Here is a 23,370-nt window from a genome sequence, read left to right on the forward strand (position 1 = left end):
TTAAACGGGGCGGAGGACGGTGGCGATCAGCTGACGGGGTAAACAAAGCGTCCCTCCCGAGCAACAGGTGGACTTTGAGGAGTGGCTCCCTAAACTCCTCCCTCGGATCTCCTTGACGTGGTACCAATTAGACCTGCTTGTTAATGAAGGTTAGCAGAATACATATATGGCAGCAGAGGGGCATTTGGTTAAGTAGGAAACGAGATATCGGCGCGTTGGTAATACCAATCTTTACCGATGTTTTGATCTCTTCACTCTCTCTTATTGATTTCCGAGAGCTTTGAAGGTTAGTAGAGTTCATATGCTTGTTAATGAAGTGTTAATTGCTAGTAGAATACATATATAACAGCAGAAGATATCGGCGCGTTAATAATACCAATCTCTACCTCTCTACTTCCTTTACTCTACATTCTCTCCTATTAATTTCTGGGAGCTCTGAAGGTTAGTAGAAGACACATATGACAGCAAAAGGGCAGTAGATTAAGTTGGTAATGAGATATTGGCGCATTAATAATACCAATCTTTACCTTTATTTTGATAGACAATAGTAGGGAGGAAGAGTGTATGACAAACTTGTGAGACCAACACTGGAATACTGCTCCACGGTGTGGGATCCTTACACACACAGAAACATTGATAAGTTAGAACAAATGAACACCAAGGTGGCTAGGTTCATTACAAACAATTACACTTGAACGTCTGGAATCACAACACGGATCAAACAACAGATGAACATGGAACCTCTCCACATACGCAGACAAGCACACAGACTTACACTTATTTACAAGATCACAAACACTCACATTGACATTGATCCACATACATACTTGTACAACGCAAACAGTCAACGTACTCGTAACACACACATCCATAAATACCCAACATATCACACTAACACTGACGCATATAAGCCCTCATACTTTCCACGCACCATACGTGACTGGAACAGCCTCCCTCAACAGATTTTAGACTGCGGTACAATAGACTCATTCAGAAAACAAATACACACTCACTTGTCACCACAACACACCAACACTAACCATTACACTTGATTCACTTCCCTCCCCTGCACACTCAGTTTTCCCGTCCCCCCAGCACCCAACACAATTATGCGTGTTATGCACCTGAAAGGTGCCCTGTGCATTATGATCCAGATCCAGATCCAGAAAAGGTGGTGGAAAGGGAGGAGGTAGAAGAGGGAGAAGAAGAGGTGGTGAAGAGAGAGAAGGTAAAAGAGGGGGAAGAAGAGGGGAAAGGAATGAGAGGTGAAAGAGGGTAAAGAACAGGTGGAGAGGGAAGGGTTTAGAAAAAAGGGGAAAGAAGAAGAGGTGGAGAGGGAGGGAGGTAGAAAAAAGGGGAAGAAGAGGAATCTTGTTCCCAGGATTCCTTATGCATTCTACACACAGTGGGGGCAAATATTACATGCAGTGATACTCTTTGGTCCACTTACACAAGCTTACTAGTTGTCAGTTCGGCATTGCAAATCACATCCCTATCAATTATTCTTGAGATTTTCCTTTCGGACCTTTGACTGTAGATGTTATGGAGAAGGAAGCCTAGAGTGATTTGAAAAGAAGAGAAGAAAGACCAAAATCAATGGGAACATCCATAACTCACAATTTAATTCATTTGGTTGGTTTCTTCATCAGCCAAAGATATACCAGCCCATATAATACACAAAAAATGGAATGAGATTTGAGTTGGTATGTATATAATGGAAAACATACACGTGACAGAATTTAGGCTCAGTCAGATTCATAAAGTGAGTTATTGAGTCATTATAAAAGGTGGATCACATGAAGATTAATCACCCCAGCTACACTTGGGATGACTTAGTGATATTACTACAGAAATATACCCAACTCCCACCAATGGTTGGTGCTTTTTCTGATAAATTTTAATTTGCTAATCATCACTCAGATAAACCTATCCTTTACAAATTGCCCGTTTCTAAGATTAACAGCTATTTTTACTCCTAGAATTTTTTGTAGTCATATGGTTGCATTTTACTTGTTTTGGGAATATATCCTAATAAATTTATGTATTATCCACAGCATAAAGGCCACTGTAAGGCACACTCTTCAACCATGAAGCACGGGAGGTGAGCCTCACCCGATGGTTTAGTCGTGGTTTGTCCGTGTGAGGCCTTCAACAATACTCAAGTAGGTTTTCTTCATAATTGGTGCTTTTCTAAATTGCATGAATATCACCTTTTCTTTTTTATCTCTCCTTCTGTTTTCTTTACAGGAGCAGTGCATAGCATTTTATTCTTTATTTTTATCCCTGAGCTGCTTCCTTTACTGTGTATAAAAAAAGAATCCAGACAAAAAATTACCCTAACACATGTGCTGAGTGTAGCTATTGAATAAAGTATTAACTGTTCAATATTTTACTGTTTAATTAACTGGTAAATCCTAAAATCAATCAGAATGTGAGAATGACGGTGCAAATACAACTAACAGATTAATTTCTCTTAACTCCACAAAAGCAAAATGTCAGCTGTCCGAGGAGAGGTAGCGGAGGCTCCCGTGAGAATACTGAGCGCAGCCACAAGGAAACACATGGCGTGCCGACTTGATTCCCGAAAGATCTTGTTAGCCTCTCCAGGAGTCCACAGGTAATGTGATTGGTCAATTTGGTCCCCACCCCACACCCATCTGTTTGACTCTTATACATTCTCTTCTTTAACTTGAGTTTCTTCATTCTTGATGCCTTGCCAGATAACGTTATTATGTCATGTTTCACCCATTCCAGCACGGTGTGGCTACTCAGCACCATCACCTCTCCCCTCCTAATGGTGCCACTTATGCACATTTTTATTGTTCCTTCCCTCTTTTAAGCTCACATGATCTCCTCAAATAGCTGATCTCTCAGTTTCACTTATTCTTGTCTATATTTTACTCATTTCATGCTCAAACTTCTGAAATACACAGCAGAGTTGGTAGAATGCAATCATCATGAAATAAACTACATCTTTTCAGAGACTGGAGAGGTGTGGCTGAACAAGCAGATCTGGATGTGAGCAGCATTAGTTGCTGGGGAAAAATTTCCCCAACAGAACATTGTTTACACATACTTGGACAGAAAGGAAGTCTGGTGGGTCAGCTGTGGAACTATTTAGAGAACATGGATCGCTTTGATATATTGGATGATACTCGAGAAATGATATGTAAGTAAACTTTACCACCTCGGGCTATATGGGCTCGTGGGCATGGTTCCTGGACGTCGATCCTGCTCATAATGATATTCCTGTACAAGTGGAGTGGAAGAGATCAAGGGGATGCTCATGTAACTCATAGCTGGGGCAAGTTGATCAATCCTGCCAGAAGGAACTTGAGATGGGTAAGGTAGCTGTGGTGGAGCTTGCCTAGGGGGACCATCAGGAGTGGAGGCAGCAAGTGAGTGAAGTGATGCACCCCTGGGTGTATGTTCCCCCTTAGTAGTAGTTAGCATAGTGCCAGTAGGTTCTTTGGGGGGTCCTCTTGAATGGCCTTAGCCTGTTATTGGTGCATGCAAATTTTTACTTATAGTGGCTGACGTTATGTAAGACTCTTGCTTGGCCCTTACTGCCCCCCAATGTTCCTCTTGACCAAAGCCACTAAAGTTCAGGTTGACTGAAGATCTTGGCAGCATGTCGGTAATTTTCCGCCTTTTGGCAATGGTTGAAAATTGTCAGCATCTTGAGGTGGGATTTGAAGCTAGGTCCTTGGGATCACCATATTCACATGCTGACCACTAGACCACCACTTGTGAATCCTAAATTTAGCATATCAGTCAGGCTAGACGAGATGGCTGCCATATTAGCATATTCCTTTCAATTTTTTTGTCCCCTTGATGTGGATAACAATAATAATTACATTCTTGCCACCAGATGCTGATTATGACAAGGTTGTAAGCCAGGGAAGTGGTGCCTTGGCTGCCTTGCCTCCTCCCATGGACCAGCTGGTGACTGATATAGCTGTTTATGACAATAACGTTCTCACTATTGGTAAGTGGGTGGTAATACTGAAGTGTTGTGGATGTGTTGTCAGGACTACTGTATTAATGAAAATCATATAATTGAGTATTATTTGTCTTATCGATGATATGGTCGTGGCAAAAGTAAAGATGAGAGTGAAAAGGGAATTTAAAAGAAATGGGAAGAAGTACTGAAAGAAGAGAAATAGCTGGTAAGTGAAAGACTGTACGAGATTGACTACGGACAGATCTACAGAAGGAAGACGAAGGAAATACTGGGAAGAACAAAAACAGGAATAAAAGACAATTCTGTAGTAGGTGAGGTTTTTTAAAATTTTAAGAGGTCAGTGGTTAGGGCAACTGAAAAAGTAGTTGGCTGTAAGGTATGGAAAGGGAGTGCACGGTGGACAGATGCAAGAAAAGAGATGGCTGAGAAAAGAAGGACTTGCAAAAAAAATGCTACCGTATAGATGATTTTTTTTAGAAGAGGGAGAGGGGGGAAAGTACAGTATACATACAGTGTTTGATAAAGGGTGCTGAAACACAAAATTTGGCAAAATGTGTCTTTTGCAAGGGAATATGCAGATTGAGATTTTTAATAGTGTGTGAAGGCATGGATGGTATATAGCCTTCATTGAATGAGCTGTTTTTTCCCATTATTGTCTATATTTAAGTTAGTTCTTCCACCATATTTATTTAGATAGAAGTTTAATAGTTATATGAATTTAAATTTCAGATGACCATAAAAATTTGAGCTTGGGCCTTGGACTGCAACAATACACAGCCCTGGTCCTGTTTGCCGATGAAGATATTGATTTTGTTCAAGAAATGGTGGAGAAGTTAGAAGGAGAATATGGTCTAAAGGTGAGTCGTAATCTTTTTTCATGAACTTTCTGGAAGATGAAAGAGAGGCCAAATTTGTTATGGACATTTGTGGTTAGTTTTGATTTCTAGTTATTTACTGTGGGTTTGATAAATTATTTCACACTAGAAGAAAAAATTATGAGAATCAAAGTTATGTAATAAATGTTCCAGGGCTCTGATCAATATACCATTTTAACAAAGATTAAAATCAGAAATTAATGGGAAATTAACCCCTTGACTGTGGATTTCCTACATGAAGACATCACCAAGCTACAGGAACGGAACAAAAAGTGGCTGATACTATTCAATGAAGAAAAATGTAAAGTCCTGCACCTTGGGAGGGGATATCCAGCATACCAATACCACATGGGAAACACTCCACTATCCACCATTGAGGCAGAGAAAGACATGGAAGTATATGTTACCAGGCTACCAGTGAAAGCCAAATCCATGCCAATCACAGCGGACGGGTTAAGTGCTTCAAGAGATTATTCAGATTATGTTGGCAGTCTCTAAACTGAACTTGCTTGATCTTCATTGATAATGCATATTTAACTCATTGGGTGTGCCATTTTTTAAACCAACCATTTCCCTGTGTGTCTTCCCTGTCAAATTTCACCTTTTCAGCCTCCATCAAGACTGTTGGTGACTGACTCAATAGACAGTGAAAACAGGTTGACAGGTGACACCTTGACCTGCAATATGACCCACTTTGGGAGGTTGGTCTGGGCTACATGTGGATGGGTTCATTCCCTTGGAAATGGCCCAGTGTGGTGTGTCACAACTTGTGGATTAATACCAGATGTCTATATTTCAGCTCTGCCTAAAAGATAGAGACTTAGTTGGAGGCCTCCAGTTTGAGTCTGACAGCATCGTGCGGCTGATCATTGAGCGCTGTATGAGGGTCATTGTTGTTCTGTCACCTGAGTTCTTGGCATCCAACGCAAACAACTTCTTTGTTCTGTTTGCTCATGCCCTTAGCATAGGTAAGCTTTACTGCCAAGCAGTTAAGACTATCACAGAATGCACATTCCCTGTCCCGTAATTGATATTCTTATTCATATGCCTCTGTCACCTTTAGTTTTGCGAAGAGATAGGTGATCGATATTCATTCACTTATAGACTTACAACATCTATGTTTTATATATCCAGTTAGCTCCAATAGTATTTCCAGAAGAGGGTGTGAAACCACTAGAACCTTTATAATTTAATATTGTCTGAATTTTGCCCTGAATATTTTCATGTCTTTTAGATCAACGGAGGCGTATTGTTATTCCATGCCTCTACAAGCCCTGTGTCAAGCCGCCTGTGATCAGCTTTTGCCATTCTCTGGACTACTATCGTGCTAAAGGATACTGGAACTACTGGGAAAAGCTGCGAGACTCCCTTACGTATCAACCTTATTCCCCTGCCAGGTAAGTTGTTTTAACAGCTGGTTTATTTAGTATTCCCTCATGGTATTATAAGGGTAACTAAATTCCATGTGACATGTAAATTTATATGTTCCTATAAAAGTAGGGTGTTGAGCAGGAGACTTAAAGAGGATTGTTTATTCATAAGCTTGAGAGTATTTATTTCACTATATACAGTAGACCTTTATTTTCCTAGACCCATAATCTCTGAGATTTTGGATTTCCCAGACAATCCTGTTGTGTTCAAGGGGGCCTGCACAGAGATTTGTTTTGAGGGAACCCCAAGGTTGGCGTCATAGGTTGGGTTGAGTGATATGGCCTCTGGGGTATGCCCCTACTGATTTATTGATAAGGAGAAAAAATTGCTTTACATATGGGTATTTATATGTTTGTAGACTAAAAGAAATTTTTTCAAGTGTCTCTAACAGGAATGTTGACTTATATGCAGCTCATTTAATGTACTTGTCTGTTAATTGTTTATCATTAAGATTTCCTTTGCATTTTTCCTGCAGTCCTCCCTCTCCATCCCATGTGCTGCTTATAATTATGTACTTATTAATTATGTTGCCACAACTTTTAATTGTTGATTATTACTACAAAGACACTGCATGTCTAGCTTTGCTTTTCTGGCACAATTTTTACTCTCAATTGTTAAATGACTTAAATCTGCTAAATTACTGGTTCATAGCTCTCTGAGGTTAACTCTGTTCCTTTTAATTAAGAAAAATGTTTGTTTCCAAATTATATCAACAAACTGGGTCCTGGGAGTGTGCATGGTTAGTGAGTCTTAAGTTACAATGTTTTCACCACAAGAAAGTTTGCTACAACGTCCCAAAGACTGATGAACATTTTACTAATCACTGATTAACAGATGAATGGCCTAATGGTAGGAACAAGGAGACCAGCCCTTGAGTGTTTGCTTTTAACAGGCATCCTCAAATTCACTACAAGTATGTCATACATAATTTTATGTATACGTACTCGTATTATTGTGGTAGCATGCCCCGAGGGATCATCGGGGATGGAGGCAGCTGGTGAGTGAAGTAATGCACCCCCTGGAGTATGCTCCCTGTTAGTTAGTTAGTAACTGTTCTCACATGTCAAGCTCTGCAAACTGAATATTTACCAATAAATTTTGCTTTCAATGATATATTTGAATACACACACACACACACACACACACACACACACACACACACACACATTTTTCACATATATTTTATTGGTTTTAGGATGAGGAGTGTGTGAGAACATCACCCTGGTGTGTTAGCAAGCATGAAAAACAGCACCAGCAGAACATAGGTGGTGGGTACAGGGCCATGCAATGCAACACTGATGGCAAGACTTATTAGGGTACGAATGGCAACACCATTAGTCACCAATTTTCATTAACAAATGCATATGCCATCCTTATTGTAGTATGCACATAATACTGGTGTAGTATGAGCTGAGAAGGACCCTTTTTTAATTAAAGAATAAATGTTGATGTTCTTGTGTATGCCTGGTATCTGCATGGGTATCCAGTGATGTCTAGTTTGGCAATTCACCATTTTAAGGATAGGTATCAAGGGCACCCAACAGTGCATGATATCTTTCTAGACTACTACATATAACATTAGCAGTTGTACTAATATATCATTGTACACTTACATTCTAATGATAAAATAAGGGTAGGGTTTGTGCTATCCATTGCTTGATGTTTGCTGGCCATGGTGCATGCATGCCCTGTGCACTCAAAAGTGGTAAAGTATGCACATTAAACACTATGTATGGAGCAGGCTGATCCAACAGCTTTCTACCTTTAGTTAATTTCTCACAGACCACCCTATAGCTGTTTTCACTCATTCTTTCTTCAAAATAATCATGGACATCAAGAGGGTGTAATTATATATACATCCACTCTACACTCCCATAGTTCTTACTGCTTATTTCCCCAGTCATGTTTTATTCCAATAGATTATATGATGAGCTCATCCTCCTGTTCTTCCCTTTTAACTTGCACATTCCCTAAAGTAGAGCAGTCCTGGCAATCTTAACACTTATAACAGAAGTGATACAGAATTATGGAGGCAGGTATTGAATTATCAAAATTTTGTCTGATAACTGAAAGAATTTTGGTTGGGTGGGAGACATGAGGACAGTAGAGACTATTTTGAGACCATGTGCTGGGCTTACTACACCTTATGGGCTATCACAACCTATTTCACTTATTTTTCCTTGTACTGTGATAAAAATCTTAGTAGCAAGATATTCTCTGCTTATGTATATCCATGCATGATATCAGTTAATGATGTATTCCTTTGAACAAACAGAAGAGAGCCGGGAGTAAGGATACGAGAAATATCCGGGACCTCCACGTCGTCCCAGGTGTCCACCAGTTCTCTCAGTCTCACCACACCCTCGCCATCGCAGTCGCCAAGTTTTTTCTCCAAGTTTCTTCGTAGATCAGATCAAAAAGGAAAAGCTAAAAGTGGCCCTGCTGCTCTAAAGGATGTTGATCAAGTAAGTAAAGCAGCAATGATGTCACAGTAATATATCGTACCCTTAATCTGTATACCCTCGCCAACCCTATACTCTCAGATTCAGAATGTTCTCACATGAATTTAGTGATGATATGTCAATCTGTTCAGTTCAATGCAGTTCAGAGGGATTGCCTTTGCATCGGCCCGTTTTAGAGATATTCTGATAAAAGAGGAATGGACAGATGGATAACAACAAAAATATTTTCACTTTAGATTACCCTGTTTTGATATTCATGACTCACTAAAGCCCCTCACTCATCATTGACCATACCACTTGTTATCATCCCAGTTCTCTCCCACTACTGATCCTCACCACACATTTCTTCCACAACAGTCAGCAACTTTATAGTTCTTTCATTCAATGATGAATAATATACAGTTTTGAATAATGTAAAGGTTATGAGACTAATAGTAAAAGATTACTGTACTTGAATTTTTATGGAAATGATGTCAGTCATTATAAGACCCTTATGGTTATTATTAGTTTTCTTTTCCTTTCAAATTTGTCTTTCTGTTTAGAATGGCAATAAGTAACTAGAAACTGTCCAGGATAAGACTTGAGAAGCAATTTCCTTGTCAAACCCACTGATTCAGATTCCCACAGAGGCAGGATGGGGCATGCAAACAGCCTTTGTAACTACTTTGACTTTTCTTCATGGTAAAGAGTAGTCTTGGTTGCTCAGTCCTTAACTTCAACTTCCTTTATTATAGAAGCCATGCCACTTTTAATTCACCGCATACGACAGAGATGTGTATTCTTAATCAACCACATTGTAGAGAAATAGAAGGCTCAACAGGAATCAAATATGTGATGTGGTGGGGAAGCTTGCCACTGACAGCTGCTTTCATTTTTAGTGTAGAAATGTCATTGGATTAGGTTTAGATACAGTGGATACATTTATTTTTTTATATGGAGTCATTATAGATTTATCTTTTGCAACATGAAATACAATTTTTCAGGCTGACAAAGATGAAGTCAATCAGTCAGAACTGGATGAACAGGATGCCATTGGTGAAAATGGATTTCCCTACAGTTCTGCCATCCCAATACAAGAGTCAAACCGGGGACCTTATCTTAAGCTGAACCCATCCTCTGCCTCAGGGGAGTCAAGTGATTACACAGGTGTCTTTGAGAGCTTACCAGACGTTCCCACAACTTCACCATGTGCCAGCCCCATGAGCACCACCAGTTCTGCAGCTCTCTTGTTACCAGAGGACTCTACATCCACCTCAAGATCACCTTCCAGAATTTTTGAGAAATTTTTCAAAGGCAGGAAAAAACATAAAGTACCTATGTAACTAATCTCTCATATATTCATAGCTACACACATGTAACAAAATGTTAGGATAATAAGCTTAATATGTTTCCAATTGCATGTTGTAAGAGGTGACTGTCGTAACAGTGTTGAGGCTGAGGACTGGAATCCCTGTCACTTTTTTTGTCCTGAACATGTCAACAGACTGGTCACTTGGGCTTTCCTCTGCCTCAATGAGAAAGCTAGTTACGGATTTCCAAAATATGTGTTATATTCATGTTATGTTATTCATCAATTATACATTTTTTATGTTAAATGTAATATGGTTAGGCAAAGTCATATGCCAAGCTTAAAAACATTTCTTTAGTATATATCATCAAAGTAAAGTATATTTGTTCACCAGTAAACTACCAGTTTGGTAAGTAGATTTCTATCCATCGTGTTCTATGTAAGCCGTGGAAATGAATTTTAATCATTGCAGACTGGAGTCTCTGCTTCACACCTATGTTCAGAAAATGGTATTTATGTGTATGTCAACAAGCAATTAAATATCTAAAACAGAATGGAATGTGAAACTTATGTTTAGCAAAAAGTTTGGGCAATGTATATTTTTGCTTCACTGCAGTTGCTGGCTGGTAGATCCAACATATTCATGCTTTGGGAGAGGGTGGCTGAGATTAGTGTGCAGTTGTGGCATTGTGAAGAACTGAGTTCAAGTCCCACCTGCCACTACAAACTGGCAATTTTCAGTCATCAGCAAGTGGCAAAAGACAACCCACTCACTGTCCTCATGAACACCCACACTCTAGCGAAACTCTCTCAAGAGGATCAAGTGGAGCTCCTTGAGGGCACTATGAGCCAAGCAAGAATAAAGGTAAAGTTAGATTCATTTGGCATAACTATGCATGACCTTAGTGTTCAGCTCCATAGCATTGTCCCTTGAGCATGTGGTGGGTAAGAGCCCAGGATACAGGGCAGGTTTGACATTCAGGTTACAACAATTTACCTTCCCCAGGTTTCCTGAGGTAACCATTTATTGACCAACCATAAAGGGAGCATAAACAGCTGGGTGAACTGCCCACTGACTGCCTGGGCCGAAATTCCAACCCAGGCCCATGGATTTGTAGCTAGGCATGCTAACCACCTTATGGAGGGAAGTATAGTAAGAATGGCACCAGTATAAAGTATTTGCCTGCTAATGGGCAGGGGCCAACTAACAGGCCCCATCATGAAAGCTTACTGGCACTATAGGCAATGCTACTGTTTCTGGACAATATGTCAATGTTCTGGATAGGAGAATAAAACTAAATTGGTATGTAGGGTAGGCGGTGGCTGAGTGGTTAGCGTGTGGGTCCCGCATTCACCGCGCCATGGACGATGTCGGTTCAAATCCCCACACTACCACCTGGGATTTTTCAGTCACCGCTGAGTGGCTTAAGACTACCCACATGCTGTCCAGAAGACCACCCATCTACCCGGACTAGAAGAAGCCGTCCAAGTGAATCAATAATGAGTTCCAGGGGGGCAGCATGAGCCAAGCATAACTGGCGCCACTATGAAAAAATTGCCTGTGCCACAACGGGCTTGGGCCGACCACCAGGCCCCTGAAGAAAGCCTACTGACGCTTCAGGCCGAGTCATAAAAAAAAAAAGAATCAAGAATGAGTTCCAGGGGGCAGCATGAGCCTGGCATAAATGGCGTCACTATAAAAATTGCCTGCGCCATGATGGGCTTGGGCCGACCACCACGCCCCTTAAGAAAGCCTACCAGTGCTACAGGCAAAGACGTAAAAAAAAAAGAAAAAATGTATGTATATGTTTATGAGTCATAAATGGAAAGTTAAACAGCAGAGCAAAAATCACCCATCATGTATATTTAGTTAACTCCTCATTTAATTCTTTTTTCAGGGAGCAGATTTTTTTGATTACTTATTTTTCATATAAAGCAAGTGAAATTGAAGAAATTGTGAGAGCAATAGCCTCGTTTTCATGTCTCGGCAAAACCTGTAGGTGGATGGTATATAGATAAATAGTGTCATGACTGGTATGTGACCTATAAATCAATATCAGGGTGAAGTGCTTATAACGGATAGCAATTAATGTTGTTCACTTTTACATAGAAAATACTTAAGTCAACTTATAAGCTGAGTATCATTAGCAGGAAACTAAATGATAGGGAACTAACAATGGCTGAAGGTGGTGGAGATACTGATTAGTGATACTTATTTACATTGTGTAGTGGAATATATACACACACACACACACACACACACACACACACACACACACACCACGTACTTAAGGTCAAAACAAGAAGGGAACATACAGGTCAAAGGGAGAAGGGAACATACAGGTCAAAAGGAGAAGGGAACATACAGGTCAAAAGGAGAAGGGAACATACAGGTCAAAAGGAGAAGGGAACATACAGGTCAAAGGGAGAAGGGAACATACAGGTCAAAAGGAGAGGGGAACATACAGGTCAAAAGGAGAAGGGAACATACAGGTCAAAAGGAGAAGGGAACATACAGGTCAAAAGGAGAAGGGAACATACAGGTCAAAAGGAGAAGGGAACATACAGGTCAAAAGGAGAAGGGAACATACAGGTCAAAAGAAGAAGGGAACATACAGGTCAAAAGGAGAAGGGAACATACAGGTCAAAAGGAGAAGGGAACATACAGGTCAAAAGGAGAAGGGAACATACAGGTCAAAAGGAGAAGGGAACATACAGGTCAAAAGGAGAAGGGAACATACAGGTCAAAAGGAGAAGGGAACATACAGGTCAAAAGGAGAAGGGAACATACAGGTCAAAAGAAGAAGGAAACATACAGGTCAAAAGGAGAAGGGAACATACAGGTAAAAAAAAAGAAGGAAACAAACAGGTAAAAAGAAAAAAAGAAGGAATAGCTCAAAAGAAGAAAGAACAGACCAAAAGAAGAAGAAGAAGAGCTAAAAAGAGAAGCAGCCAAGCAGGGAACATGGCGTCAACAGGTGAAGGAGTAATATCAGTCAGCCCCTTCAGTGCCCCTTTCCGTGTGTCCGGGGGCGTGGCAGTCTGCAGGAGGAGGCACGGGGCACCCAGGAGTCCCCAGCCACGTGAAGACCCAGCTGAGGAGGGTTCTGATGGGGTGAAATAAGTGGTAAATATGTTTCAGTTCTGGTGTGTGTGTTTGGTCCATATTACTGTTATTATGAAGCCACAGAAGCGTGAAATTATATAATAGAAACAATTAAACGGGTCACAGTGTTAGTATGAGCTTGTGTCCCGTATTCCACAAGCCGTCATAGCTGTCGGTCATAGCGAAACAACATGGCGCATTTCGGGCATAACTCCGTCAGAAACAACGATGCCAGATTGTCGTACTCTGCCTCTTTTGTTTGCCGATTTCCGACCCCAAAACTGCTTTCATCACCCAAATAACTGCCTTCATATGTAGTTATAGTTAAAGTGGTTAATTATTGGGGCTTCTTGGCAATAGCTATGGCTCAGAAACCGGTAAATACGCGGCTCTGAGTACGATAATCTGGCACCGGTGGTCAGAAACTCTTGTGGTCGACCATAAAATTGCGCGGGACGCTGTGTGGGGCTTATGACCGTCACAACTCACAAGAGGGTCAGCATGGCAGCACCACAACAACAAGATCCCCAGCCCAGGAATATTTTACGAAGAAGGGACGTGCTGAACGAGCTTAGTGATGATGAGCTCATCCAGAGATACCGTCTCGACAGGGAGGGTATACTGTTCGTCACCAATCTTGTGCGGGAAGCCTTGTCGAGTGACACAAGGAGGAGAAGCCCGCTCACCCCGGAGATGAAGGTGATCCTGACCCTGCGGTATCTTGCCACGGGGAACATGCGAATGTGCAGCAGCGACGGCCTCGGCCCCTCACAACCCAGCATCAGCAGGGCCATCACCCAGACCATTGAGGCCCTTGTGAACATCAACATCATCAAGCGGTTCATCAGTTTCCCCACCACCCAAGACGTTACCGAGGCGAACAAGGCAGACTTCATGAACATTGCTAATTTTCCCGGGGTTATTGGTGTCGTTGATGGGACACACATAAGAATTGTGGCACCAAAGGAGGAGGAAGACGTGTTCGTCAACCGCGAGGGATATCACAGTATTAATGTCCAGGTCATATTCGATGCCAACTGTCGAATATTGGACATCCTTGCGAAGTGGCCTGGGGCAGTGCATGATGCACGCATTTTGAATGGCTGTGGAGTGGCAGCATTGTTCCAGAGAGGGCATGTGCCACCAGGGAGTCACTTGTTGGGAGACGGTGACTATCCCAGCAAGCCATGGCTCCTGACACCATACCTGCACCCTCTGCCTGGACCTCAGTCACACTATAATAGGTAAGTAGATACAGTAGTCTTTTTGGTAAAACTAGGGAACAACTATTTCTCCCCCTCCACCACCCCAGGCCCCCTACCCCCCAACAACACTGGACCTAGAAATTTTCAAGGCACCCCCACATAATCAAGCCGTTTACGCAGTAAATTGGTACGACCAGTAACTAAAACCTAAACAAATGTGAAGCAAAAGAAGTATCCTATGCAGTACCCATGATATTTTTTCAGTATATTAGAAGCAGTTGTTAGCTAGATTAACCGTCTTTTTTTCTTTTAGGTATTAGTGTTGTTTCTAACAGCAAACATACTTGCTCCCCAGTGAAGATCGTGTTGAACGTGAGATCCGCTAATAATTTTGTAGAGTTGACGTGCCTCGCATAACATGTTGCAATTAGCAAACTGACCTAATCACAGCATTTACCTATTATAAACCATATAGAGTTTGGATAATAAGGTGGTTTAAGGTTAGACTGATGGAGAAAAAAAACATTCAGGTTAAGTTTAGAATAATAAGAAAAAAAATGAAAATGATAAATAAAAAAAAAAAAACTCAGCCTAACCTAGATTAACTGGCCAACAAAAAATACACATACGTATTATATCAGATTAAATATTAATTAATGAAGTTAATAAATACATCAGATAAAGATAAAAATAATAGATAAACAAAATTCAACCAAACCTACATTCAGGCTAGGTATGGCAAGTAGTGAATTTACCCTTGGTTTATGGTACATAAGTACTTATCATTGACTGCCATTATCATTTGTATTTTCTTTTTAGTGCCCACAAACGGACATGGAGTGTCGTAGAACGGGGAATAGGACAGCTCAAGCGCCGCTTTCACGTCCTACAGAGCGAGGTCCGATTAACTCCCCCGGTGAAGGTGTGCAGGCTGATACATGTATGCGGCATGCTCCACAACATCTGTAAGGACAGGAATATTCCAATTCCTTTTGATGTGGCTCAACCTAATGTTGAAGAAGGGGATCTTGCTGTGGCACAATCTGAGGATGTGCAAGTAGCACCACCACCTCCAGCTGGGCAGCAGAACGAAGATTGCCCGTATCGAGATGAATTCTGCAACTTGCATTTCAAGTAAGTTGGATATTTTATACATATATGTTTTTCTAATTGAATTGGGAAACACTCATTTCTCAAGACTGCATTATTCTGTATCCTTATTTTTATGAAACTACTTTTTTTTTTTTTTTTTTACAGCACAGGAAACAACTCAATGGCAACAAAAAAAAATTAGAAAAAAAGCCTGATAATCGTTGCTCCGAAAAGCAATAAGTAAAGAGAGGTCAATTTCAGATGGAGAGGTGTCTTGATACACTCCTCTTAATAGGGGTCGTCATAGGCAGGAGGAAATATAGACGAAGGAAGGCTGTTCCAGAGTTTACCGGTGAAGGGGATGAAAAAATGGAGATGCTGGTTAACTCTTGCATAAGGGGTTTGGACAATATAGGGATGAGGTAGAGTAGAACGTCGAGTGCAGTGGGGGCACGGAAGGGGGGAAGGCATGCATTTAGCAAGTTCAGAATTGCAGTCAGCATGAAAATAACAATAGAAGATAGAAAGAGATGCAACATTGTGGCGGAATTTAAGAGGTAGAAGAGTGTCAGTAAGAGAAGTGGAGCTGATGAGACGAAGAGCCTTAGACTCCACTCTGTCCAAGAGAACTGTGTGAGTGGAGCCCCCTACACATGCGATGCATGCTTCATATGAGGGTGGACAAGGCCCCTATAAATGGAAAGCATCTGTGTGGGGGAGAACTGGCACAGACGATACAGAATACCCAACCTTGAGGAAGCTGATTTAGTAAGAGAGATGTGAACTTTCCAGTTGAGATTTTGAGCTAAGGATAGGCTGAGAATGTTTAATGTAGAAGAAGGTGACAGCTGAGTGTTGTCGAAGTTGTTGAAGAAAAGGTATTTGGAAGATTGTGTCGAGTTGATAGATGGAGAAATTGGGTTTTTGAGGCGTTGAAGGACACAAGGTTTCTCTTAAGCCCCGTTCACACTGCTGACTCTAGGGTACACAAGGTCTTGGGTGTTGATGTGAAAGGGTCGGGCATGTCTTGAAAGAGGTCTTGAGACTGTTGCCGAATGCTGTGCCGACGTCGTGAGGGTTAGCGCATAAAAGTATTCCATACTAAACTTTCATGATAAGAGTCGGCAAGAGTCTGGACCAACCGTTGCTTCCGGTTGAGGTCTGAGGGAGGTTGGGGGAAGTCCTCAAGACTGTCGTCAACAGTCTTGGCTTGTCTTAACCCTTTCCTTGCGCGGTGCGGACGCGACTATCCCCTCAGGCGCAGTCGGGCAGCCCAATGGTGGGTCTCTTTTAACCTCTGTATCTCAAAAACTATTCAGCAAGAAGATCGCCAGTAGAATTACCCTTGCGGAACCCATACTGGCGATCAGATAGAAGATCAGAAGAGGATAGATGCTTTTGAATCTTCCGGTCAAGGATTGATTAAAAAACTTTAGATAGACAGGAAAGTAAAGCTATAGAACGGTAGTTTGAGGGAATGGAATGGTCACCATTAGGCACTGGCTGTATGAAGGCGTACTAATTAATTTGTTTTCTTTCTAGCAACGAAGACTGAAACCCGTTCCTCAGTACGGCTGGCCAAGTACATGCCAAGGTACTGTTCCACTTGCCTTTATAAATCAATCAGTCAATTATTTAAAACCCGTTTTCCTCTTGTTAACATTTGCAAACTAACTCGCCTCTCTGTTGTCAATACTCAACAAATACTCAAAGTACTCCTTCCATCTTCTTATACCTTCCACACTTTCAATTACATTCCAATTCACACCCTTTACATTCATAGTTCATACACACCTTCCCACTCTGTTCTCTTGGACCCTTCACTTCCTTCAAGAAGATCTCCCTATTGTTCTGAAAGTCATCTCTCACCTTCCTTCCTAGCTCTTCACACACTGCCTTTTTATTCTCTATTACTGTTCTTTCTGCATCTTTTATGCACTTTCATTTTAATCTCATTTTCCTGTGCATTTGTACACTGGATCATTCCTGCATAAGCTTCTGTCTTTCTCTGAACAGCATATGCAACATCACACAATTATTCCAGGGCTTCCACTTTTGGGTAAATTACACCTTAAAGCAGGGTAATTGGACAGTTATTAGGGCAACTTTTTGGTGTTTTAGAGTAATTCATCTTCCGTTTCCGACTTTTTGAACTCGGAATTTAATAACAAGAATTCAATATTTTCCACTTGACAAGAAATAAACGCTGCTATTTACTTATTCACTTAATATACTCCTTAGTATTATTTACATTTATGTACAGTAACTAAATTGATCTATCCCCAGCTGTGTGGGGGAGCAGTCCTGTGTAGTGTGTCATCAGATATCTTATCAGATTTTGTCTTTCTGCACTGCTATTGCAAGTTCATATGTATAGTAGGCATAAATGAAATGCATGTGGAATTTGATTTGTGTACACATTTATCATCATCTGATTTTGGCATGCTATACCTTTCTGGAAAGCTCTATGTCTAAGCTACATAATATTGAAATTTGAGGTGACTAGGTCTGTTTTTAAGGGTTTTAGAGCCAAAATACTAAACCGAAGCTAAATCCATATAAAGAAAAGTTAGCGATTAGTGGTTAGCATTCACTTCCACTATTTTCTTCATCAGTTTAGCGATTTAGCGAAAGCGAAGCTAACTTTTTAGTTAGTGGATTACCAGTTAGCGAAGCTAACTTTTCGGTTAGCAGTGCCCACCACTGCTTACTAATGAGACTTTCTATACAACAAAGGGAGGTCATTCTTTGTTGATTTATACTGTAAGGTGCTGGCTATCATGTGTTTGAAGATACCCTAAACTTAATCTAACCTAACCTTATAGAACCCCAAACAGTTACTATAGGTCTTGACTCAGAAAATTCATATATGCTTTCTTACCAATGAGACTTTCTATACACTAAAGTGAGGTTATTTTTTATTGATTTATACCATAAGGTGATGGCTGTCATGTGTTTGAAGATACCCTAAACATAATCTAAGCTTACAAAATCACAAACGGTTACTATACGTCTTTACTCCAAAAAATCATATTTGCTTCCTTACTGACTGAGTGAGGTCATTCTTATTTTGTGCCTAAGCTGTTGCCTATTATGTGTTTGAAGATGCCCCAAACTTAACCTAACTCAACAACACCACAAAAAGTTACTATACGCCTTTACTCAGGAAAACTTATCTATACTTCCATACTAATGAGACTTTGTGTATAACACAGTGAAGGCTTTCTTTGTTAACTTATGCTATTAGTGTCTGGATATCGTGTGTTGGAAAGTCCCTTAAACTCAACCTAAGTATGTGAAATACAATTTTTGTGGCGTAAAACTTTTCAGTTAATAGTTATATTAACCAAAATTGGTTTGCAAATTCATGTGTGAAATTTCAAAAATTCCCAAGCCCTAAAAATTCCCAGAAACTTTCCCCCCCCTTTGCAGCCCTAATTTCTCCTCTGTGTAACCCACCTCTGCCGGGTTTGTGGAAGTGTAGTGACAACATCAAATTTTTCAGTGGTATGTGTGTTGGCCAGCCCATCCCCATCAAGATGTCTGGCCATTAGAACCCCAGTTTTGAAGTTATGAGGTTCCATCTCCTGTCGGCACACAGCTATCCATGCACACTTCAGTCATCTCTCATCCTTCCATCACTCCTTTGATCTCAAAGGTATTCAAAGCTACTCATAGTGAACCATATGTCTATTTCAATATGATATTTAAGATTCATAAGAAATAAGAGTTCACCTTTTGTGATTTTTCTTCTTAAAAGTATATAGAATGAGGTACAGTTAGTCCTTGATTTATGAGACTCACAACAGCTCGCACTTTCAGCGAGGCCAGTAAAACTAGTAACACTAGGTTAAGTAATGATCACCATTTCAAATATCCCATTGTGGATAGAGCAGCTGTTTGTTTCTTTTCTCATGCTTTACCCCCTCCCCCTCAAATAGTTGTACTACAACCAGTAATGCATTTTAATGGTAGTTTGAGGTGTAATCACACACTTCCTGTACTTGGTCTTGGTCATCAGCCACTCTCAGCTAGTCATAACAGACTTGGCAGTAGTAAACAAACCTGGGCATGGTTGAAAAAATCATACATTGACATAATTATATAAAAAATAATTTCTTCCTCGCATTCCATTGACCCATTAGGTTCACAACTCTACGGAGGTGGGAAACCAAACTGTCATAACTCAGAGACTACAGGTAGTCCTCAAGCTATGACGAGGTTTGGATCTGCGGGCAGGTCAAAAGTCTGGATTTATATAAACAATAAGATGAAATATTATTCAAATGTCCCTTGACAGATAGAACACCCCTCCTGCCTTACCCAATCCCAGCTGGAGTAAAGCTGGTGGTGGGGTAGGAGGCACGGGAACGCTGTGTGAACTAACAGCTGCCCTACCCACGGCGGGATATTAGAAATGTCAACTCGTAACTTGACCAAGTATTACTAATATTATTGTGTTGGTTGTAAGTCTCACACGTCATAACTCCAGGACTACTTGTATCTGTTTTCAATTTCAAATTTTGATTCATAATTTGAGATTCAGAGATGGTTGTTTTCCCCAAATCTATTTCAAATACTTAAGATACAGATATGATTCAGCTGTTCGCCTTTTATGATTTAAAAATGCTTTCTCAAAGTATTCAAAATGCATAATTAACAGCAGCTGTATAAATTTATATGATTTAATAAATGCTTTACCCAGTGTAGACTTGAGTAAATGATGTACATTGATTAGATTCAAACAGCTTTTTCAGCAATTTAACATGCATTACTATGTGTTGTTGAGGCTGTGTTCCCGATTAACTCTGTAACAGTGTTGGACTAGGTTCATATTTTGTGAGATTGTTTCAGACCTCCCGCTAAGTTTTGTCACAGTCTTTTTATTATCAAAAGTGAATAATTAAGGCTTCCGTCTTCTATACATAACATAAAATTACCCGTCGAGGAGCTGTCCTCCAGCAAGAATGTATCGTGACGTTGCTGTGATGTCACTCCCAAGTCTCCGCCCCATAGTTACCTTCCACCTCACTGACGGCATTACTGTATTTATCCAGTTATCAAGATACCATTATGATATTTAGGAAAAGTGAGCCTGCCATCATGTGCATAAGACACTGTTGCATATCATGAGCCTGAAAATTAGATCACTTAATCAATTGGGGCATACACCTTGGCAATGTTGCCTCGCCCACCCGATGACGCCACTCACGGGTTTCCCCAGGCGAATCTCTATGCAGGCAGCCTTCCCATGCCTCATGAGTAAACTGTACTTATAGTAAGATAGAACAAAATAAAATACTTCATAAACAGTTTCTCTCAGTTTTCTTGTTTCTACTGTTTACTTCTCCTGTTGGAAGGTAACTATGGGGCGTAGCCTAGGAAGTGACGTCACAGCAATGACACGGCCATGCTGGAGGACAGCTCTTCGACATGGAACTTTACATTACATATAGAAAGGAAGTGCCTCAATTATCCACTTTAGCTAATGGTGTACTAAGTCCAAAATACTTCTTGAAGTCTTCGGAGATAAACTCTGAGCCTTTTTGATGGGTAAAGATCATGTTTGAGGGTCCCTTGACATATCTTTAATCATAGTACATAGTTTAAAAGTTCCTTCAATGTCTATACATCAAACAATCAGTAGTATATAATGCAAGGCAGGAAATCTAAACCTTTTTTCTCGGTGACTAAATCATTGAAGGAAGTGCAATAACTCTTCACAAAGATTCTGCAAATTAAAAAAACACTTACTGCTGGGGATCGAACCTATGCCTTCTACTTGAAAGTCAGGACAGCAAACCAACTGAGCTGCTGATGAGCTAAAAGGTCATCATGCGAGAGGTCACTTCTGCAGCACTACCTGAGCCCTGCATTGTGGGCTTGAAGGACAAGTGACCCCTCTCACACTCGTGGTTGCTGGAGACACTGATAATCAACCCACAGTGGCAGATACCATGTATATATACGGTAGAGAAACTGCAATAATGCTGTGGAAAAACCTTGTAATGTATCACCTGCTCAGAAGTCATGGGTTCGATCCCTGGTACACAATGGTGTTACATTATGGGACTTATTCTCTGCATTATTGCAGTTTTTCTATTGTAAATATGCACCGTAGGTGCCATTGCAGGTTGATTAAAAGCATCTCCAGCTGCCCTAAGTGTAAGTAGGATCACCTTTGCTTTATGTCTGCAGTGCAGGGCTTGGATGTCAGGTATAGTTCTGCGGAAATGGGCTCTGGCGCAGTGACCTTTTAGCTCATCAGTGACTCCATTGGTTTGCTGCCCAGTTCTACTCAGAAGCCCCAGGTTTAATCCCTGGCACTCAGTGGTGTTACATTACATGATAAATCAAGTCTCTTCCCCCAACAGAATGAAACAGACTGCTCCTGAAAGTTGCCTGGATGCGCACGGCCTCCAGAGAAGTAGCTTGGTTCAGATGGCTAGCATAGACCACAGAGGGGCACAACACCTGGCAGCCTGCATTGCACCACATCACACCTGAAAGAAGAAAAATTCAAATGAAGTTGCAGTAATCTATGATAAATTAGATTTACTAATCTTTTCCTGTAACTCATTGTCTAATGAAACCTATGTAAGATTGTTCAATAATAATACAAAACACAATATTAGCTTCTAGTTAATCTCCAGAGAGTTTTTAGAGTATTTTTGGCTTTACAGTATTTTATTGATACCTATTACCTATCTTTGATTGGATTTTACGGTATTTTATTGTTACCTATTACCTATCTGGCCTAAGAGTGTAGATTTTTTTGTAATTGCTTGAAAATTTCAATTTTTTTTTGAATTTGCTTCAAAAGCATATATTTTTGGTAAAATTAAATTTTTTCCCCCACTGTTAGGATCATTAATGACCTTAACTTCAACTTTTAGTGCCAATTCTGTAATTTTTCTTGCAATACTAAAATTTTAAAACCATTGAAGCTAAAACTTTTAGTTAAAATGTTGGAGTTACAGAAGATCAGTGGCACCATTCTTCAGCTGCCAGTTAATACCATGAAAGAGGGATGAAAAGTGTGGTTTAGTGTTGATGAAATAACATTAAGAATGTATTTACTTAGATTTATTCCCCTAAACTGAAAAACATTATTAGCCTGACATTGCCAAGAAGAGGGTGAAATACTGTATATTAAATTGACACAGTCATGAAGATGCAAGTTGCTATTCCTTCTGTAACATAAGGGACAGAATTATCTATAACAGCTCTGAACATGAGGGGTGGAAGCAGAAAAATGTGGCAAGGAATGCTGGTAAGTTGTGTGTGTCAATGTAATGAGGTAACCAAGGCAATTAACTCCATCCATCCCTTCCTCACTTCCTTTATGACTAGACAGTGTGACCAGGGATGGAGTATTCGTATTCGGCATTCATATTTGAATACATTCAAATACTGTATTTGGGTGTATTCCTATTCGAATAATTATTGATCAAAATCAAAGTATGTATTCTCATTCATATTGGAATACAAGGGAAAAGTATTTGTATTCTGCAAATAATGTGACAAATACTTATAAATTTTTTAATCAGAAATGGCAGCCGTTGTTCCTTACAACTCGAGCCTCCTGGGCACACGTGTAATCATTGTGTTAAGTACAGGTTTGCAGACTGGCAGCGTGGCGTCATTTTACCGTTACATAACTTTGACAGTACTATATCTAGTGGTCAAAGGTATTTTTTAATAAATACCATTCACGAATGTATTCATGAATACTTTCAAGAAGTATTTGTATTTGCATTCAAATGAAAACCATTTCAGTATATTCAAATTCGTATTAGTATTCGTTGGAATTTGAAGTAGCAACGTATTCATATTGAAATACACAACTCTTGTATTCACTCCATCCCTGTGTGTGACTGAGTATAAGAGTTACATCACATTCAGTCAGCTCTGCTTGTAACATATGTGCCAAAAATGGATAAATAT

At 40.3% G+C, this 23,370-nt stretch overlaps 3 protein-coding genes across 11 annotated transcripts in view; 2 read left to right on the plus strand and 1 right to left on the minus strand.

Moving 5' to 3' along the window:
• LOC127007114 (myeloid differentiation primary response protein MyD88-like) lies at positions 1-22,054 on the plus strand. Of its 9 annotated transcripts, none has more exons than XM_050877732.1 (16): positions 1-120; positions 2,055-2,162; positions 2,489-2,617; positions 2,982-3,169; positions 3,872-3,988; positions 4,694-4,821; positions 5,639-5,807; positions 6,074-6,236; positions 8,546-8,735; positions 9,716-12,438; positions 12,489-12,588; positions 12,639-14,370; positions 15,151-15,465; positions 16,966-17,017; positions 18,929-19,081; positions 21,798-22,054. In XM_050877732.1, exons 3-10 carry the CDS (start codon positions 2,493-2,495, stop codon positions 10,052-10,054), a joined length of 1,419 nt encoding a protein of 472 aa, XP_050733689.1. In that variant the 5' UTR covers positions 1-120; positions 2,055-2,162; positions 2,489-2,492; the 3' UTR covers positions 10,055-12,438; positions 12,489-12,588; positions 12,639-14,370; positions 15,151-15,465; positions 16,966-17,017; positions 18,929-19,081; positions 21,798-22,054. The 9 variants fall into 9 exon arrangements, with proteins under 9 accessions (XP_050733689.1, XP_050733688.1, XP_050733692.1 ...); XM_050877731.1 differs by having other exon boundaries at positions 7-149; XM_050877735.1 differs by having other exon boundaries at positions 7-149; positions 12,489-12,563.
• Positions 13,628-18,977, plus strand: LOC127007198 (putative nuclease HARBI1). The gene is made up of 2 exons (XM_050877912.1): positions 13,628-14,132; positions 18,856-18,977. Exons 1-2 carry the CDS (start codon positions 13,628-13,630, stop codon positions 18,975-18,977), a joined length of 627 nt encoding a protein of 208 aa, XP_050733869.1.
• LOC127007109 (uncharacterized) overlaps positions 20,997-23,370 on the minus strand; it is a 20,222-nt gene continuing 17,848 nt past the window's right edge. The window contains exon 5 of the mRNA XM_050877725.1: positions 20,997-21,926. The gene's annotated coding sequence lies outside the window, so the exon portion shown is untranslated. The remainder of the gene's footprint in view (positions 21,927-23,370) is intronic.

The sequence above is a fragment of the Eriocheir sinensis genome, chromosome 34 (assembly GCF_024679095.1).
Source record: "Eriocheir sinensis breed Jianghai 21 chromosome 34, ASM2467909v1, whole genome shotgun sequence".
NCBI classification, from domain to species: domain Eukaryota; kingdom Metazoa; phylum Arthropoda; class Malacostraca; order Decapoda; family Varunidae; genus Eriocheir; species Eriocheir sinensis.

Coding starts and splice junctions, on each gene's coding strand:
- LOC127007198 (XM_050877912.1), top strand. CDS start 13,628: ATGGCAGCACCACAACAACAAGATCCCCAGCCCAGGAATATTTTACGA. Junction 14,133..18,855: donor CAACCGCGAGGGATATCACA/GTATTAATGTCC, acceptor CCCCCTTTGCAG/CCCTAATTTCTCCTCTGTGT.
- LOC127007114 (XM_050877732.1), top strand. CDS start 2,493: ATGTCAGCTGTCCGAGGAGAGGTAGCGGAGGCTCCCGTGAGAATACTG. Junction 3,989..4,693: donor CAATAACGTTCTCACTATTG/GTAAGTGGGTGG, acceptor TTTAAATTTCAG/ATGACCATAAAAATTTGAGC. Junction 4,822..5,638: donor AAGGAGAATATGGTCTAAAG/GTGAGTCGTAAT, acceptor TCTATATTTCAG/CTCTGCCTAAAAGATAGAGA.